Raw genomic sequence first — 19073 nt, forward strand, 5'->3', positions numbered from 1 at the left:
GTAGGACACTGTATGTTGACTTTTGAATCCCACAGCCTCAATCTGTTCTAGTTGGTTTGCGTTTCCCTTGTGTCGATCACATCGCCTGTGAGTCCTGGCGGCTGGCATCTTCCCCTTCGTCCTTCTGTTTCTTATTCCCGCCTCGTCGTGCTGGCGATGCCCGCAAGGCAGTGTGACAGGTGCAGACAGGAAGCTCGGCCACATGGCTCTCCTCATGGTCGTGCTGCGGGTTGGGTTTTTAAAATCACCCTTCAGCACAGTAAGAAAAGTCTCTTCTTTATCTAGATTGCTACAACTTTTTGTTCCTTTGGTTGTGGTGTTTTGTTTCTTTACAAACCCTCTGTCTGCACCCCTCCCCTCGTGGTCCCTCCAGTCTCGAGGCTTTGAGCCCATCTGTGTGCCCATGAGTCCAGATTCGCATCTGCGGCCAGCTCTCATCTCGCCCAGGGTTTTAATCCTGGCTGCCTTTGGACGGCCCCCTGGAGGTGTGTGCCTCTGGTACCTTAGCCCCTCCTCCTCCAGCTCTGGGACAGCAGTTCTGTCTTCCCTGACCTTCAGCCTTTCCTGGGCCAAACCCTCCGCTGCTCTTCACGCTCCAGACCCGGCCCAGCACGGATCCTGCAGTGAAGTGCGCTGAGACGTGCTTTGTGGCGGCGTGGGGTCCCTTTGTCACCTCTAGGTCAGGTTTATCCGGGGTGTTGTGCCTGCTAGTCGGCTTCTTCTGTCAGTTGTGAGAGGGGTGAGTTAAAATCTCCCATTCTGGGACTCCCCTGGCGCTCCAGTGGTTGGGACTCCGTGCTTCCACTGCAGGGGGCGCGGCTTCCATCCCTGGTCGGGGAACTGAGGATGCCACATGCCGCCTGGCACGGCCCAAAAAATGGAGGAAAAAACCCCCTCCCATTCTGGTTATGGGTTTATCTGTTTTTCCTTATATTCCTTTCTACTTTTGCTTTTTATATTAGGTGCTCTGTTGTTAGCTGCACATAAATTAAAATTTTAACTTTTATTATTTTGAAGTACTGTTTCGGTGTGGCAGCCTGTTGTGCCTCATACCGAGAACTCTACCCATATGTCACAGAAACAGTCGCTGGACGCCGCCTCACTGTCATTGTCCCGCGTCTCAGTTTTGGTCCTTCAGCTGTGACACATTCACTCCCTTTATGGTGAGGCCTGGGAGGAACGGCTTTTAGCTTCCATTTTGTTTGCATTTTCAACTTGTTCTGTTTTCTCTTTCCAGCCTTACTTGCCTTCTCTTATTCCATTTATGTATTTATTTTTTGTCATTCTGGGTTTTTTTCCTCCTCTGACTCGTTTGAAAATTACATGTTTTTTTTCTGTTCTCTAAGTGGTTATCCTAAAATCTCCATGTGCAGATTTACCTTGTCAGAGTATAGCACAAACCACCGTCTCTGCTCTGCTCTCGAGCACGGGTCTGTCAACACCGTTGCTCCCTGGCCCTCTCAACTCACATGCTGCTGCAGTCATGCAGTTTCCTTCTATCCTGTTTCATTTTCACTTTTCATGTAAAATTCCTTTTCTTCTGCTTGAAGTACACCCTTTGGAGCTTCCCATAGTGTTTGAAGATGCCTGTATTTCACTCTTGTTCCTGAAGGATGCTTCTGCGTTGTATGGAATTCTAGATGGACATTTATTTTCTCAGCACATTAACAGTACTCCCTGGCTCCTGGTCTTTTGTTGTTGAGGAGAAGTCAGATGTCTGTCCAGCGGGTCGCTGCTTCGATGGGAACCTGTCTTTTTTCCCTCTGTTTCCTTTTGAGATCTTTTCTTTGTCTTTGGCGTTTTATAAATGCTGTGACGATCTAGCTTGGAATTTGCTGATCGTCTGGAATCTGGGCATTGACCTCTCTTGTCAGTTTAGGAAATGACCAGCCGCCGTTTCTTTAGGTGCCGCCTCTGCCCCGTTTCCTGCCCTCCGTGTCTCTTCAGTCTCTGTGCTTTCCTTCCATTGTCTCTCTGTGCTGCATTCTGAGTAATGACCTCTAACCTGTCTCCCATTTCACTGAGCTTTCCTTTCATTAGGTCTAATCTGCTGTTAAGCTTGTCCATTGAATTTTAATTTTGGTGATTATAAGTATTTTATTCTTCGAAGTTCTGTTTTTGTCTCAAACCTGCTTGGTCTTTGTAGTTTCTTGTTCCCATACGTGTTTTCAGGCTGCACAGGATGGCACACTGTTTTGTGCGTGCCTGATAATTCCTCTATTTGAAGTCCGTGTGCGTCTGATTTTACTTGTTTCTGCTGTTCTTGCTTCAGGAACTGTGGGGGTTTTGTCATTATAGGAGTTGTCTTCTTGTGAGCCAGTTTCCCTTGAAGTTCTGTTGGTTGGAAGGCTTTGAGGTCTGGGTTGAAGGTGGGTTCTTCCTTGTGCTGGGCTCCCATGGGTGCCTCCAGGACCACATCAGCTGTGGCTTGAGGGTTTGGTCTGCCAGCCTGTGTCTCCCGCTCCCCTGCCTAGCACCGAGGCCTAAGGCAGGCGGCTTCCTCACAGACCCTTTGAGTGCCAGGATTGCAGCTGCGGGGGGCATTGGGCAGCCCTCTTGTTATCTCCTCCTGAGAGTGGGTTTGGACTTGGTCTCTTTGCTGCACCCGGGAGGCCATGAAAACCCAGTGCAAGGCTTCCCCTGCAGCACGTGGTCTCGGGCACGAGCTGCCGTAGCGCCTTCTCGTGGCTCGGGGTCCCCCATTTGCTTAAGTTTTGGCACTGGGAGCTCTGGACTTCCTGCAAGTTTATCGATGCGTTTTAAGACGTCACCTTGGTGTCATGCGTGGCATCCCAGCATTTTCGTGGCTGCGGATCTGAGCTGTGGCCCGTGCGCTGCGGTAGCTGACCAAACGTCTCTCCCTCCAGAGGAAGCGCACAGGCTCACTCAGGGGTTCCTTTGATGTCAGTGAGTGCGGTTCACAGTTTTTGATTCAAGTTACAGTAAACTAGTAAATGCCTTCTGATTCATTTTAATTTCCGTGAGAACTCGTATTTACTTGGGAGCTTGTCATTTGCAAGTACATCATATAATTTCACATTTCCTCCAGGATTATCTTGGGCAAGACTTATTTTCATCCCTGTTCCGCCAGTTAGAGACCTGAGGGGGCTTTCCATGGCCCCCAGCAGCTACCCACTCGGGAGCTGCTTCTGTGAACCGGTGTCCCCGAAGCCCTGAGTAGACACAAGTGGCCTGAATTGTCTTATTACAGCAGGACAGCAAGATAGGCAGGTTTACAAAAAGTGACCATTGGGTGGAAGGTTTTGTTTTGTAGAGGAAGATATCAATCATGATGAAGAAGAATGTAGAAAAATGGTGAAGTAACCACTTTAGAGTTTGGGCGTAGATGTCTCTGGACTAGGGCTGAACCTGGGTGTTGGTCCGGGTCCCCTGACAATGGGGGCATACGTGGAGTGGCGCCCAGGCACTCTGTCTTCCATGTAACTCTCTCATATAGACTTGTAGCGATTTTTATAAAAGAAAAATGTGACTGTCTGAAATATGAGACCGATAATAAGCTTCAAATTACATGTGATTACCGATTAGGAAGGCAGTCGTTACTCAGTGCAAAGGTGAAATAACTGGTTCTCTCGGGGTTCCAGGTGAGCCCACTTTTGAGACCTGCTATTTTGTGTCGTCTGACCACCGTCTTTTTTTGTTGTTTTTTGCATTAAGAACTGAGAAGGAGAGAGGGCAAGAAATCTCTTTTGCGCACACGTTCATTTGGCGTCTCCATTTGGCTTTTTTGTTTTGTCCAAGGTTGCGAAACTCCCTCAAGTCGTCCAGCAGCAGACACCCGTGGCCAGCATCCAGCAGGTTGCCTCTGCTTCCCAACAGGTAGGACCTGGAGACCCGCAGCTGTCGGGGGTTCCCACGAAGAGAGTTCTTGCTTCTCATCCGAGGAAATAGAATTTTAATTCCTAGAGAACGGCTTGTGATCTTCATAATACAGAAAAGAAAATTAACTTTGGAGAAAACACTTGATATCCTGAGACTAGCAGGAAAAAAACCCTGAACAGATGTGTTTGGACTCAGTGTCACATGTGCTGAGGGGGCTCATTTCTGGGCTCCTTCGTTCAGCCAGTAAACCTTAGGTGCATCCTGCCAGCTGAAGCCACCACACCTTCCTTTTAGGGAAACGAAGAAAGAAAACAGAATCCGTTCGTATCGACCTTGGGTCTTAGAGTAGAAATACTACTGGGGACAGCCAGGACTTACCTTCCCAACAGAGCCTAGCTTTCGGTTCTTACCGGCTTTTTACTGCTAAAAATGTGGCCGTATAAAAGCAGTGCTTTAAAATAATTGTAGTTGGTTCAGAATCACACTGGCATGTAGGTGTCAAGAAACCAGATAGTATTAGGAGCTGGACACCAGCAGCACCAGTCCCCGGCCATCCTTTCCCCAGAGGCGTCCGCTTGCAGCCTAAACGCAGCAGCAGTTTCGTTTTCTATTTTTGTTTGCTAGAAACCAGAGGCCCTATTTTGGTAGGTCAGGTGGTTTTTACACTTCACGGAAGCATTCGCGCTAGTCATGTTTCTAACCCCCACCCCCAAGGACGTCTACGTTTTCATGTCACCTGATCTGCGTTTTCTAGGAGATGTGTTTCTGTTTTGGTTCAGGCTTCCCCACAGACTGTGACCCTCACCCAGGCGACAGCGGCCGGGCAGCAGGTCCAGGTGATCCCCGCAGTGACAGCGACAGCACAGGTAGTCCAGCAGAAGCTCATGCAGCAGCAAGTCGTGACCACGGCGGCGGCCCAGCTGCAGACCCCCGGTGTTCCCAACCCAGCCCAGGTGCCGGCCAGCTCCGACAGCCCGAACCAGCAGCCCAAGCTCCAGATGAGAGTCCCCGCCGTCAGGTTAAAGACGCCCACCAAGCCTCCGTGCCCCTAGTCGGGAGCGCGGCGCGGCCCCAGGCGGGCCGCCCGTGCCTGCCACCGCCCCGCCCAGATGGGGTGGACTTATTTACTGAGCCCCAGGACAGTGCCCTGCAGGGCGTCCAGTGCCTGGAGCGGCGACCCTCAGCGAGCGCCCCCGTCACGTGTCATGTGGCTGACTGAGAAAGCGGCAGTGGCAGTGTTTCCTCGATGCTTTACCTTTTAGTTTCTCCTCCAGGGCAGTACTGCTGGGTCTTGAAAGCCATTTAGAATTTCTCTGTTAGTGTACAGTGTTTTTTGCACATCACAAGTAGCCATTTGGAAGGCGCAGTGAGTCATAAAATAGACCTTGTGGAGCTAAAATGTGGTCTGACAGCATCTGTCTCTGCCTGGTTCTTTATTCCTAACTGAAAGCACGTTATGGTCCTTCGAGAGGAGAAAGACTGTCTGATATCAAAGGTAGGTCATCTCAGATCAGGGAAAACCAACGTGGTTTCTCCCCTCCCTCCTAAAATGTGACTTGTTTGGACTCTTAAAGGAGACGTTTAGTACTGACATGCATTGAAGCACATTCGTGACGCGTTCCCAGCTTGTGTTGAAGGGGAATGGTCTGTGACTGCATTTTCATTGCAAAGAGCATCGCGCGGCTTCCCTCAGAGTGGCCGGTTTCCACGTCAACGGAACCCTTGGGGCTGCTCCCCACCCCAGCACATCCACGATAGTTTCCCGGGTTTCGGATAAACTTGTACGTGGACTTAGGCTACGAAGCAGCGCCAGCAAACCTTGTGGGGCTCCTGTCTGGGAATATGGTTCGGGGTCCAGAGTGCTGTGCAAGTGTTGTCACGTTGCAGACGGCACTGCTGAGTGCTCGGCGAGGCGAGACCCTTGCTAAGGGGGCGGCCTGCCATCGCCCGTTTGCTTTCGTGCCCAGCCCAGGCGTGACGTGCAGAGGTGAGAAGCCTCCTTGTGCAGGTGCTGTGTGTATGCACCTACAAGTATTACCCACAGAAATGGGTGTGGTAAGCTCTTCATACTAGACTGCCATGTCTCGTATGTGAGCATGTCGCCCACTTGGGGTTCTGCGTAAAGCAGGGAGCCATCCAGGCTCTTTGGGGTGGGGGGCCCGTGGTTGAGGGGCAAAGAGGGGGCCCTGGGTTTGCTGTTTTTATTTTTTTTTACTGTGGCAACTGCAAAGGGCTTGATTGGCTGACGATGTCTGCTTACCTGGAGGTGTCCACCCAAGCAGAAGGCGCGTGTCTGATGACACCCTCTCCGCTCCGTCTCTGTGCCTCTTACAGTTCTGGTCCAGGACATCAGGTTGTGTTAGGTCTGTGTGTACTTAGGAACAGTTCCGGCATACTGAGAGATTTTAAATTTGTAATCAGTCTGTCTCCTCCCCCTTTACATCACTTTATATGACACAAAGGAAAGTGTCCTGTCCCGAGTTTTTTTGTTTCCCATCAATATATGTGGACACTAATACGGCGATTGATACCTTAGTGAAGCCAACCGGGCAGCTCATTTTTGAGTTCTTGGTGAGAAATTTGGAAAAAAGTAAAGACCAGTTGTTCAAAGTGGACAGGATTTAACGTTCTAGGTACTTGAACACTATAACTTGCCTTCTGACTTGTTCCTTGTGGGTTCAGCATGTGCTGTAATGAGGGAGTGTGGCTGCACGAGGCTTCTGTGCTTCGTATCTGGGTACTGAGGAGAGTTCCTACTTTTTTTTTTTAAATCCTCCAATGTGCAGAACTAAAAAGGAATTCTCCTTTTCGGCTTATTTTAACTTGTGAAGCCTGTTGCTTTTGTTCTTACCCTTCTTGGGGTGTGGACAGTCTCTGTAGATGATGGTGAAGTGTTGAGTGTTTAGAATATCCTAGACATAGCTGCCTGAGTAGAAGTCCCCTATTAATCTAGAACACTAGAAGAGAATTTAGAAAAATCTCTCACAAGCTTTCTAAGAGAACAGAACTAGGGTCTGAATATTTGCAGTGTGGGACTCCTGCCCTGTCTTACTATGTGAGTGAAAGAAGTGTGTTTTCTTCAGCGATTCCCTGTTGCAAAATACGGGACAGAGAACAGCGTTGCTGGGATCAGTCGCTTTAGTGACACCTGGGCGTCAGCACCCACCTCCTAGGCTTCCACAGCCATTTAGGTAAAGGGTCCGGTGTATTGTTTTCTTCGCTTTCTGTTTTAAAGGTTAAAGTTTCCATATTTAAGAGTAAGTGTGAGTTTAGGACGATGTTTTCCAGGCTTCCTCAGATTGTTACTGTTGTCAGAATCCCACATTACCTTGTAGAACAGGGTTCCCACCCAATGCATGGTAAGGATTGAGAGAAATCTTCAGAACATAAAATATAAAGACAGCAGGCAAAAACACCGTCAAACTGGAATGGGCCACCATGGAAAAAGCAGTCACCCAGGTTTTCTTTAATTCAGAGACATTTGTTCCAGGGAGGCTGGGTGGTGGTTGGAGGATCCGGGGGCGGGGGAAGTAGGAGGCTGGAGTCAGCCTCCTGAGGCAGAGGCTTTCCCTTTTGCCACCTTCAGGACTGTTTGTTAACTGTTGTAACCAGATAGCTGTTGTGTTTTAAAATATAAAGGAAGAAGACCGAAATTGTAAATACTTTGTAAACAATCATTTGTACTTGAATAGTAGGGTTTTAAAGGGCACTGATATCCCACCAAACAAAAGGTATAATAAATTGACCTTTTTATATGCTTTTTTGTTTTGTCTTTCATAGAAAGCTACTTGTTCAGGTTAAAATAAGATACCAGTCATATTCATTTCATTTGTGTGAAGAGAAAACAAGACACAGGGAAACCAAGTTAGTGTTGCGAACGGAGGTTTTCTTCTCCTCGCTCCTCCCCCAGACGGTAGCCAGAACTAGAAGGGATGGAGTTTCTCAGTGAAATCACCGTTTCTCTCCGCAGAGACCATGTCCACCTGGCCACTGTGTTCCAAAGCCACACGAGGAGGAAGGACCCGGTGCGTTTATTTTTCTTCGTAATGTTCTTGTTCTCCAGTGCTACCTTGTACTAGACAGCAGCACTTCCTCAGCTGCTCTGTGCTTCTGTCCCTGTGCAGTGAGTATTTACTGAAGCATAATACATGCCAACTTTATCACTAATGGTGGAAGTTTTTTAAAAAAAGCAACACTTGGCTCTTCAAGAAAATCAAAACTAATGAGAGATAGATGGGTAAATTATTGGTTTATTCAGCTGATGCTTACTGAGTGCATACTGTGTGTCTAGGCCCTGGAGCGATAGCTACGAGCAAAGTAGAAAAGGAGGTTACGTTCTAGTAGTCCAGACAGATGATAAAATGATTCAGAACGGTGTAAGCACCATGAAGAAACAGGGACAAGGTCACGGCCGGCGATCTGGACTTCATGCTAAGCAGAAGCCTGGAAGACAGCTTGACTTACAAGTTTGAAAGCTCACTGTGTCTGCAGGGGAGGTGGTGGTTGAAGGTAGCCAGAGTGAAACCAGGGACAGACCCGCTGGACCATCTCCCTGGTCACAAACAAGGGAAAAAACCATCCTTGTGGGTCTTCAGATCCCAGCTCAACAGCCTTAGGAGGCATTTTCTGACTGCCGCCCCCTAACTTAAAATGGGCACTCAACCTCCACCTCCTTTTCTCAGCCGCTCGGCCCTACTTCCTCTAACCGGGCATCCATTTGCCGATGTGTGCCCCCTTCTCCCTAGACCGCAGGTCCTGCCAGGGCAAGGACGGGACGTGCCTGGTCAACGCAACAGGCAGTTAAGCGTGCGATGAGGCGGTGGGTGGGCAGCGGAGGAGCGGACGGACGGGTGGACGGAAGGCTGCAGGCGAACGGTAGGAAAGAACGGAGGCCGGCGCGCACGTGACCGCGGGCGAAGGAAGCCGCGGGAGTACGCAGGCGCGGCCCGGGGGCCTCGCGTGCAGTTCCCGCCTCAGCTGCCGCTGCTTCCGGTCCTCCCGCCCTCGCCCCGCCTGCCCACGCCGATTGGCCGGCGCCGCGCCTGCGCACTGGGTCCAAGCCGGCCGCCGGCTTGCGTCGGGTCGGGTCGGGTGGCCCGGGCCCGCCCTCGGCTGCCGCCGCTCTTGTCCCCGCCGGCACTCTCCGCCGCGTCGCCCGGCAGCCGCGGTCAGGGCCCGCAGCCTGTCCGCGCCGGGGCGGGGCGGGCGCTCAGGGCCGCGCGGCTCTCCTTCGGCCTCCCCGCCCGCCCGGTGCCCCAGCGTTCCCCCGGTCCACCTCCCCCTCGACGACCCCGTGACCCTCGCCGCTGACCCCCGCCCCGCCGGCCCCGGGAGGCCGCTGTCCGCGGTGCTGACGCCGCCGGCGCCGCGTGTCTGGAAGGGCCGCTGGTCGGGGTGTCCCCGCCGCACACCCGGGAGGCAGAGTGGAGTCCGGGCTGCGGCGTCTCCTCGGCCGGCCCCGCCGGGGCGCCTGTCGGGAGAGGCGCCTCGCCACCCCTGCTCACGGAGGCCTTTCCCACGACGGAGAGCGAGAACGGAGCTCAGCTTTGCCTTCAGGCCCGAAGACCGCGCGGCCTAGCAGACACTTCACAACCCGGCCCCAGAGCTGGGGGAGGATCCCTGCCTCGCCGAAAACTGCTTTGGCTACGCGCAGCGCGCAGCTCGCGCGCGAAGCCCCAGCTCCCAGGTCTGTTCCCGGGCTTCACGGGGCCGCCGTCCGCCAATGACACGTGAGAACGTGGAGCACCTCTCAGCCCACGTGACTGCCTTCCAGTTGTGGTGTTGGGTCTTGATGATTACTGGGTGCTCCGTGCGCTGAGTGGGGATGCCCAACGCCTACAGAGTGACACAGAGGTATTGCGCACGCATTTCTGTAACCTTTTGCCAAGCAGATAGACAGGATGTTCGTTTATTTATAAAAGTGTTTTCTTAATGTTCACATCAAGAGAGCAAGAGAAATACGACTTTCTCCTTTAAAGGTTGTCAGCTAAACCAGCTCCTGCAAAAGTGGAAACGAAGCCCAAAAAGGCGGCAGGAAAGAATAAATCTTCAGACAAAAAAAGGTGCAAACAAAAGGGAAAAGGGGAGCGAAGGGAAAACAGGCTGAAGCAGCTAACCAAGAGACTAAAGGTGTACCTGCAGAAAATGGAGAAACTAAAAACGAGGACAGCCCAGCTTCTGTTGACGCAGGAGAGAGAGAAGCCAAGTCTGATTAGTATCACACACCTGGTCCTGTCAGTGGTCCCTGTCTCTCTTCCTGCACGATCCAGAGGAATATTTTTACCAACTATTTAGTAAATGACAGTTTTTTAGGAGCTCTAGAAACATTTTTAAAAAGGAGGGAATCCCCCCTCATCCCATTTTTTAAGTGTAAAAAAAAATTTTTTTTTGGAAGAGGTGAAATCATTGGCTGGTTATTTATTTTTTGGTACAACCAGAAAATAATGGGATATTGAATACGGGAGGCTTTGACTGACTGTCTTGGGTGTCAGCGTAACATTCCATAGATGGGGGTAGCTTTTATATCCTGTAATACAAAGCATTTACTACATGGCATTTGGAGTCAGGTGTGCATTTAATGTCTTGAACGCTTTTTTTTTTGGTAATTTTTATTAGAGTACAGTTGCTTTACAATATTGTGTTACTTTATACTGTACAGCAAAGTGAATCAGCTATACATATTCATACATCCCCTCTTTTTTGGATTTCCTTCTAAGTTAGGTCACCACAGAGCACTGAGTAGAGTTCCCTGTGCTCTACAATAGGTGCTCATTAGTTATCTATTTTATACATAGTATCAATAGTGTATGTGTGTCAACCCCAATCTCCCAATTCATCCCATCCCCCTGACCCCCAACACTTTAAAGTACTTCTCGTCCCGTGTTGTTTTTGGTAGAATTTTTCCTGAAGCAAACCACTCATTCCTTGATCTTGGCTCTCCTGGTCAGAATTCTGTGTGCTCTGTAACATCTTTGGTCGTGGTAGTACAGTTCTAGTAACTTTGTTAATGTGCTGTGAACGATTGACAATTTGAGTGTGTACAGTATATGATATTAAATTGTGAATTAGTGGGACTTATGACGGAACAGCATATCAATATTTGAAGATATTGGTACTTGCTATCCTGTTAAGGAAAATTTGCCTCCAAATATTAAGCTGGAAAGTCAGTGGAATAACTGTTCAGAAAAGAATCACAACTACATGATTTTTTCGATTTTTGGTACGTATGTTAAGAATTGTGTGCAGGGACTGCCCTGGTGGCGCAGTGGTTAAGAATCCGCCTGCCAATGCAGGGGACACGGGTTCGAGCCCTGGTCCAGGAAGAAACCACATGCCGCAGAGCAACTAAGCCCGTGCGCCACAACTACTGAGCCTGCGCTCTAGAGCCCGCGAGCCACAACTACTGAGCCCGCGTGCCGCAGCTACTGAAGCCCATGCACCTAGATCCCATGCTCCGCAACAAAAGAAGGCAACACAGTGAGAAGCCCACGCACCACAATGAAGAGTGGCTCCCGCTCGCCACAACTAGAGAAAGCCCACACGCAGCGACGAAGACCCAACGCAGCCAAAAATAAATAAATAAAATTTTTTTAAATGATTTAAAAACATTTTTTTCCTTCAAACTGAGTTTGAGAATTCTTCTGGATAGAAATTCTATATCGGATCATGTGGTTTGAAAAACTTTTAACTGTTTCCCCTGAATTTATATGATGTATTGTGATGGAAAAAAATGAGATCTGAGCATCTTATAAAATACATTTGTCTATAAAATACACGTACTTTATACAAACATATTTGGAAATAGGGAATCACCTGTATCCTGGGCTCTAGTCCCAAGTTGTGATGGAGTGGAGGGGCTGAAGACACCCACTGCCTCTTGGCTCGGGCAGGGTGTTCCCCTCTCATCCTCAGTTCCCTTGGTGTCAAATAGGAAGATGGTGGAATTGGTCTGGTGGTGTTCTCATGAATAATCACTGAGTGAGGGATGGGAAGCCATTAGCACATGTCTGAGCCCAGGGGACTGGCCTTGGAAAATGTTAGCCTGGTTGGAGGAACCCTCAACTCCAGGCCTCAAGGAACTCCAGCCAGCAGCCCCCAGAATGTATGCTCATGACAGAAAATCACAGCATACACAGTGAAGAGGCCTCAGGAGTGAGGGTCTGACTCACACCTGTAGAGACGTTAAGATGCCAGAATTGCTGGATCTAGAATAAGAAATGCAAAATGTATTTCATATGGTTAAAGAAACAAAAGAGGAAATAACAAGCATGGAGGAGAAACAAGGGGTCACCAGAGAGCAAGCAGATAAAAAAAAAAAAATGAACCAAATAGTTCTTCTAGAAATTAAACATAAAACAATTGAAATTTAAAACTTAGTGGAAGTGATCTCAATCCCTACCTCACACCATATGCAAAAATTAACGCAGAATGGATCAGAGACCTAAATGTGGAACTCACAGTTCTGAAACACAGGAAAAAATCTTTGTAGCCTTGGGTTAAATTAAGATTTCTTAGCTACAACACCCAAAGCACAAATCTATAAAAGAATAAAAATGAAAAGTGGAACTTTATTAAAATTAAAAACATTTTGCCATGTGAAGAACATTACTGAGGTAATGAAGAGCCACTGGGAGAAAACATTTGCAAAAGACGCAGCCAATGAAGCACTTGTAATAGGATATATAAATAAAAGAAAAAACGCATTTCCTTTACTCATGACACTTCTGACACCAGCTGCATGGGGGTCTCCCACACCAAGCAGTTCTCCAGGTCTCCGTGACATGGACCGGCTGTCCTACAAGAGCCCATTCTGACGCTGACTGCCCGAGGCTAGCACAGAGCCTGCAGGCTAAGGACCCAGCCCCACAGACGACCCCCTTCAGATGCCAGTTACAAGTGCCAGGTTGTCACCTGTCCTTTTGACCAACTGGCTATAAATTGGAGGATTCCACAACCCCTCCTTGGGTTGGATCGTTCGCTAGGACGGCTCACAGAACTCAGGAGAAGTTTACTTACGAGGTTAGTGGTTTATGATAAAAGGATATAACTCAGGAACAGCCAGATGGAAGAGATTCACAGGGCAAAGTGTGGGGAATGGAAGTGGAGCTTCCTTGACCTCTCTGGGCACCACTCTCCCAGAATCCTCTCGTGTTCACCAACCTGGAAGCTCCCCCGAACCTGTCCTCCTGGGGTTTTGTGGAGGCTCCGTTACATGGGTCGGATTGATGATTACCTCAGTGCCTACCCCTTCTCTGCTCCCCAGAGGATGGGGGGTGTGTGTGTGCAGTGAGGCTGAAGGTTCCAAGCTTCTGATCATAGTGTGGTCTTTCTGGTGACCAACCCCCAGCCAGGAGCCCACCAAGTCACCTCATTGGAACAAAAGACCTCCTGGCACCCCTGCCACTCAGTGGATTCCAAGGGTTCTAGGAGCTGGGGGCAGAGACCAATATACAACATATATGTCTTATCATTTCACAGTAAAGAATTGTCAGAGGGCTTCCCTGGTGGCACAGTGGTTAAGAATCCGCCTGCCAATGCAGGGGACACGGGTTCGATCCCTGGTCCAAGAAGATCCCACATGCCGCAGAGCAACTAAGCCCGCCTGCGCTCTACAGCCCACGAGCCACAACTACCGAGCCTGCGTGCCTAGAGCCTGTGCTCCGCAACAAGAGAAGCCACCACAATGAGAAGCCCACGCACTGCAACAAAGAGTAATCCCCACTCAACGCAACTAGAGAAAGCCCACGCGCAGCAACAGAGACCCAACGCAGCCCAAAATGAAAATAAATAAATTTATTTTTTTAAAAAATTGTCAGAACTCCATAACAAGAAAATAACTCACTTTTGGAACTTCCCTGGTGGCGAAGTGGTTAAGACTCCGCGCTCCCAATGCAGGCGGCCCGGGTTCAATCCCTGGTCAGGGAACTAGATCCCACGTGCATGCCTCAACTTAGAGTTTGCGTGCCACAACTAAGGAGCTGGCGAACTGCAACTAAGGAGCCCATGAGCTGCAACTAAGGAGCCCACCTACTGCAAGTAAGGCGTGGTGCAACCAAATATTTTTTTTACAAAAGAAAAAGACTCATTTTCAAAAGTGGACAAAAGATTTGAACAAACACTTCACCAAACAAGCTCTAAGAATGGCAAAGAAGCACATGAAAAGATGTCAGTATCCTTTCATTAGGGAAATACAAATTAAAACCACAAGGAGATACAAGGACACACCAGCGAAAAAACGAGGACCTGGGCTAGTGAGGGTGAGGAGTGGCCTGCTCCCGTGCCTTGCCGGTGGGCGGCGCCCAAGAGCCAAGCCCCGTTGCAAACAGCTCGGCAGTTTCTTATGTATTTTACTTAAACGATCATTTACTCTCTGACCCAGCAATCTCACTTCTCACAGTTTACACAGAAGTGAAAACACACATCCACATGATAACCTGTATGCAAATGTTTATAGCAGCTTTATTCGTAATCTCCCCAAACTGGAAGCAGCCCAGTCATTCAACTGCCAGATGGAGAAGCAAACCATGGCCCCTCCGGACGATGACGTGGCACTCAGGTAGCAGGACCAGGCTGCTGGTGCTCAGACGGCAGGGGGGAAACTCGACTGTATTGTGCAAAAGAGGCCAGACACAAAAGGCTACATACTCTATGATTTCACTTATATGACGTCCTGGAGTCGGCAAAACGATAGGGTCAGACTATAGCTCAGGGGTCTCAGGGGTGGGATGGGGGCGGGGGGGGGGCGGTTAGGACTGACTTCAAAAGAGCCATTGGGGATTTGGGGGGTGATGGAAATGTCCTGTTCTCGATTGCGTTGGTGGTTACATGACCACAGGCCTTTGTCAACACTCATAAAACCATACATCAAAAAGGGTGATTTTGGGGACTTCCCTGGTGGCATGGTGGTTAAGAATCGGCCTGCCAATGCAGGAGACACGGGTTCGAACCCTGGTCCGGGAAGATCCCACATGCCGTGGAGCAACTAAGCCCGTGCGCCACAACTACTGAGCCCGCGTGCCACAACTACCGAGCCCACGTGCTGCAACTACTGAAGCCTGCGCACCTAGAGCCCGTGCTCTGCAACAAGAGAAGCCACCACAATGAGAAGCCCGCGCAGCAACAAAGACCCAGTGCAGCCAGAAAAAAGGGGGGGGGGGGATTTTTACTCAGTGCAAATTCTTTATTAAATTTTTTTTTTAATTTAGAACATTTTGAATTTTATTTTTTGGCCAAGCTGTGTGGCACGTGGAATCTTAGTTCTCCAACCATGGATCGAACTCGTGTCCCCTGCAGTGGAAGCGTGGAGTCCTAACCACTGGACTGCCAGAGAGGTCCCCTGTATGCAAATTCTACTGCAGTTTTTAAAAACTTCATGGGAGAGTAAACAGTACATTTGAGAATTAGTGACAGATCTGGAGAAAATCAACCTACTGCAACACGAAGAACAGGAAGAAAGAAAGATGCGTGGAGAGACAGATGGCAGAGGGGTGAGAGGTCTAATGTCGGAGTTGAGCTCCAGAAGAGAATGCGAGACAGGTAATATCTGAGGACGATTGGCTTACGGTGCCAATCCAGAGATTCAGGAAAGCCAGAAGGTCTCAAACAGGATAAAGAAAAGATTCCCCGCAGACACATTTAGGCCAACGGTAAACTCGGGAGGCAAGGAGAGGTCACAGGAGTGGAGGGAACACACAGATCACCTGCAGAAGGACAGTTAGACCGATGGCTAACTTCTCAGTGGTAACTACAGAAACCGGAGAGTTCTTCCGAGGGTTGGGATAAACAGAGGCTCCGTGGGGTGCCGCGCGGATGGCTTCACGGGAGCCGCTTCTTTAGGGTGTCCCTCCACCCACCGTGCCCGCTCGCGTGGGCACAAGTCTGAGGACAGGACGCTCTCAGGAAGGCTGGGGGCGGGGATGCAGCGGCTTCCAGGTGGCAGCTTCTGCTTTGTGTCTCCGCACGACCTGGAGGACCCATCCTTCCAGCTGAGAGCACTGGACGTAGATTTTGGCAACAGACCTCACAGAGCTCAGAAAGGGACCAAAGGATCGAGTGACGTTTCGACAACAAAGCTCTCTGGTGCCATCGGCTTATTTATGGGAATGGGGTTTTTCCAGTGTTTTGATTTATAAATTGGAAAAATAAGAATAGAGTTGACGCTGAGCCTTGTGGGCATAGGAACTAACTGAAGAAAACAGATTAGCCCTCTCCATCTATTAAATTTTACTTTTTATGTTTAGTAATTATTTACCATAACTGTAACACACTTGTCATTTTGATTACTTGCATACCAATAATAATCGTACCGATTTCTCAATCCAGAAGATTATTATTATTATTTTACGGTACGCGGGCCTCTCACTGTCGTGGCCTCTCTCGTTGCGGAGCACAGGCTCCGGACGCGCAGGCTCAGCGGCCAGAAGATTATTATTTTTGAACACTTAGAGCCTTGTGGTCAATTCTGGAGCACATTTCTATTGCAGGGACGCATGATCGGGGGTCTATAAAATAATTCCAAGCATAAAATACATTAGATCTGTGGGGGCAATGGAGCGGGAATAGGGATTCACAGAGAGGAGTGTGGGGTGATGGGCAGCATCCAGTCGTAGACGGAGTATTGGATGGTACCTGACAGTCCCCTTATTTGCCTTTTCATGGCTCTGTCGTGATGCTCTGGGGGTGCGGGTTCGCAGACACGGCACACGTGTCCAGAGCTGCGGCTGTGGCCTCGCCACCCGCCTCCTCTGTCTCTTGTACCAGAAGGCATCGATGTGCCCGGGGGAGGAGAAGCTGGCAGGCCACAGCACCCCTTTGCACACTTGCCAGGGAACGCTCCCAGGAGCACCGGTGGGCACAGTCTAGACTGCTCTTCAGCAGGAGGGAGCCTTCGCTGCACCAGAGAGTGGCACCTCCCCTCCAGCCTTCTGAGAGGCAGCACCTGGGGCCTTCCTGGGTGACGAGACCTGCAGGTGCCTCGCTCCCCATCCTTGCCCCGCGTGCCCAGGGGGGCGAGGGCAGCAGAATGGTTGCACCAAGGCCACGCTGTCATCTGCGTGCCTCGGTGCTCGTGGGCCGGCCTGGCCGAGGGGTCCCCCCAGGAGGGCCGAACAGCCATCCCAGGGCCGTCGGACGACCAGCACAGCTGCTGGACCGGTGGGTCCCGGCCCGGCCCTGCTCAGTCCTAACCCTGATCAGTTCTAACCCTCGGGGGATGCAGTTCCGGGGTCTGAGGTCCCCCTGGAGCCTTTGTGAGCTCAGTTCCTGCCAGCACAGAGCATCTGTGCCCACCCTGCCGTGTGTGTGGTGGCAGCAGGAATGCCTGCGAGGCTGGTCTGCCACGTTCGCGCCCCCTTCGCTCTCTGCTTCTCGTTTCTCCCAGTTTTATTGGGATACCATTGACATACAGCACTGTATACGTCTAAGGTGTGCAGCATAATGACCTGACTTACACATCGTGGAGTGATTATCACAGTAAGCTTAACGAACGTCCGCCATCTCACAGATAGAACATTAAATAGAAAAAAAATGTTTTCCTTGTGGTGAGAACTCAGGATTTACTCTTAACAGCTCTCATACACGTCATGTGTAACCTACAGCAGTGTTATATTTGTCATGTTGTACATTACATTCCTAATACTTATTTATCTAATAAAGGGAAGTTTGTACCTTTCGACCGTCTCACCCAATCCCCCTGCTTCTGGTAATGACAAACCTGATCTCTCTATGAGTTTGTTTTGCAGTATGAATGATTGGCTTAGACGCTGTTAACTCCTGCTACTTCGCTTTTCTCTGAAGTCGTCTTCTTTTCCAGATAAATGCCCAGCAAGTCGCTGTTGAAACCCAACAGCAAAGTGACCTGCACACCGCAGCCTGCCTTGAAGACACCACTACCGCCCGTCTCCCAGATGCCCAAGGCCCCAGAGACCCAGCAGGTGCAGGGGAGGCCCTGTATCTCCAAGTTCAAAGTGAAGGGCGAAAGCAGGCAATGTCGTTTCCGCCTGGTGGTCACTTTGCTACTCCTGGGCCCCCCCTCCCGGAAGTGAGGGGCAGGAAGGCTCGGGACAGGCCACAGCCGAGGTGCTTCTGCTCGGTCTCCCGCGGCAGCGGCAGCGCCTGCGGTGCCCCCACGAGTGGCTGCATGCTCCCAGCCCCCAGCCTCCACTTCAACCTCTTCCCGGAACCCGTGGGCAGGCTCGGGGCCTCCGCACACGCTGCAGCTTCTCTCCTGTCCCCACGCGCCCGGCCACTCCGCAATGCTCAGTAAAGGTGACGTCGGAATTCTGTGTTCTGCTGGCCAACATCAGTATCACGAAACTTCTAAAGGCTCAGCCGTTGTCTTCAGTCACCTGCCTGGGCCTCTTCCCGTCTTCTGACACAAGCGTGACTGAATGTAAAAGAAAAGGCAGGCTGAGGAGGCAATCTGGTATTTCCAGCAATCCTATCACCCAGGGGCACGTGTTCACTATTTTTTTAAATTTTATTTATTTAAAAAAATTAATTTACTTACTTATTTTTGGCTGCATTGGGTCTTCATTGCTGCACGCAGGCTTTCTCTAGTTGCGGCGAGCGGGGGCTACTCTTCATTGCGGCTTCTCATTGCGGTGGCTTCTCTTGTTGCGGAGCACGGGATCTAGGCACACAGGATTTGGTAGTTGTGGCTCGCGGGCTCTAGAGCACAGACCCAGCAGTTGTGGCACGCAGGCTCAGTAGTTGTGGCTCGTGGGCTCTAGAGCACAGGCTCAGTAGTTGTGGCTCACGGGCTCTAGAACGCAGGCTCAGTAGTTGTGGCACCCGGGCTTTGTTGCTCTGCGGCATGTGGGATCTTCCCGGACCAGGGTTTGAACCTGTGTCCCCTGCATTGGTGGGCAGATGATTCCTAACCACTGCATCACCAGGGAAGAAGTCCGTATGTGTTTTTAAACAGATGCTTTATTGAGATACAATCCACAGACCGGGAAGCCACCTCTCAGAGGCTGTGCGTGGCTGTGCCACCCCCCGGGTCCCGTGCGAAGCCTGGACCGAAATGTGAGCGGGTTCGGTATGCAGAGTGCGTTTACAGCCCCGAGAGGTCCGGGCTGGTGCGACCCGAGTCCTGGTCCGCGTGCTCTCCCGTAAGCTGCCCGCTCTGCCCCATGACGTCCACTCGGGCGACAGCGAGCACACGGGACGCCAGGACTCATGGTGGTGATTCTGCCAACACAAGGAGCTGCGGTTCATTCCCATTAAGGCTCTGT

The 19073-nt window shown here is 50.5% G+C and overlaps 1 protein-coding gene and 1 long non-coding RNA gene across 19 annotated transcripts in view; one reads left to right on the forward strand and one right to left on the reverse strand.

Annotated features, from left to right (window-relative positions):
* EP400 (E1A binding protein p400) overlaps positions 1–10220 on the forward strand; it is a 116105-nt gene extending 105885 nt beyond the window's left edge. For 14 of the 18 annotated variants that reach the window (XM_027125173.1, XM_027125170.1, XM_027125186.1 and 11 more), the window contains 3 exons: positions 3760–3837; positions 4620–7865; positions 8586–10220. In XM_027125173.1, coding sequence (XP_026980974.1) covers positions 3760–3837; positions 4620–4892 — 351 coding nt within the window. In that variant the 3' untranslated portion in view covers positions 4893–7865; positions 8586–10220. Of the gene's footprint in view, positions 1–3759; positions 3838–4619; positions 7866–8522 lie in introns of all 18 variants that reach the window. The other 4 variants (XM_027125174.1, XM_027125175.1, XM_027125179.1 and 1 more) reach the window with 4 other exon arrangements.
* Positions 10221–15914: 5694 nt separating this feature from the next.
* Positions 15915–18392, reverse strand: LOC113630004 (uncharacterized). Its single transcript, XR_003436790.1, has 2 exons — positions 18347–18392; positions 15915–18223 (listed from the first exon to the last, which is right to left on the reverse strand). It is a non-coding gene; the product is annotated as an uncharacterized LOC113630004 (long non-coding RNA).
* Positions 18393–19073: the final 681 nt, after the last annotated feature.

The sequence above is a fragment of the Aethalodelphis obliquidens genome, unplaced genomic scaffold, assembly GCF_003676395.1.
Source record: "Aethalodelphis obliquidens isolate GAN/ISIS:26980383/991018 unplaced genomic scaffold, ASM367639v1 scaffold28, whole genome shotgun sequence".
Lineage (NCBI taxonomy): Eukaryota > Metazoa > Chordata > Mammalia > Artiodactyla > Delphinidae > Aethalodelphis > Aethalodelphis obliquidens.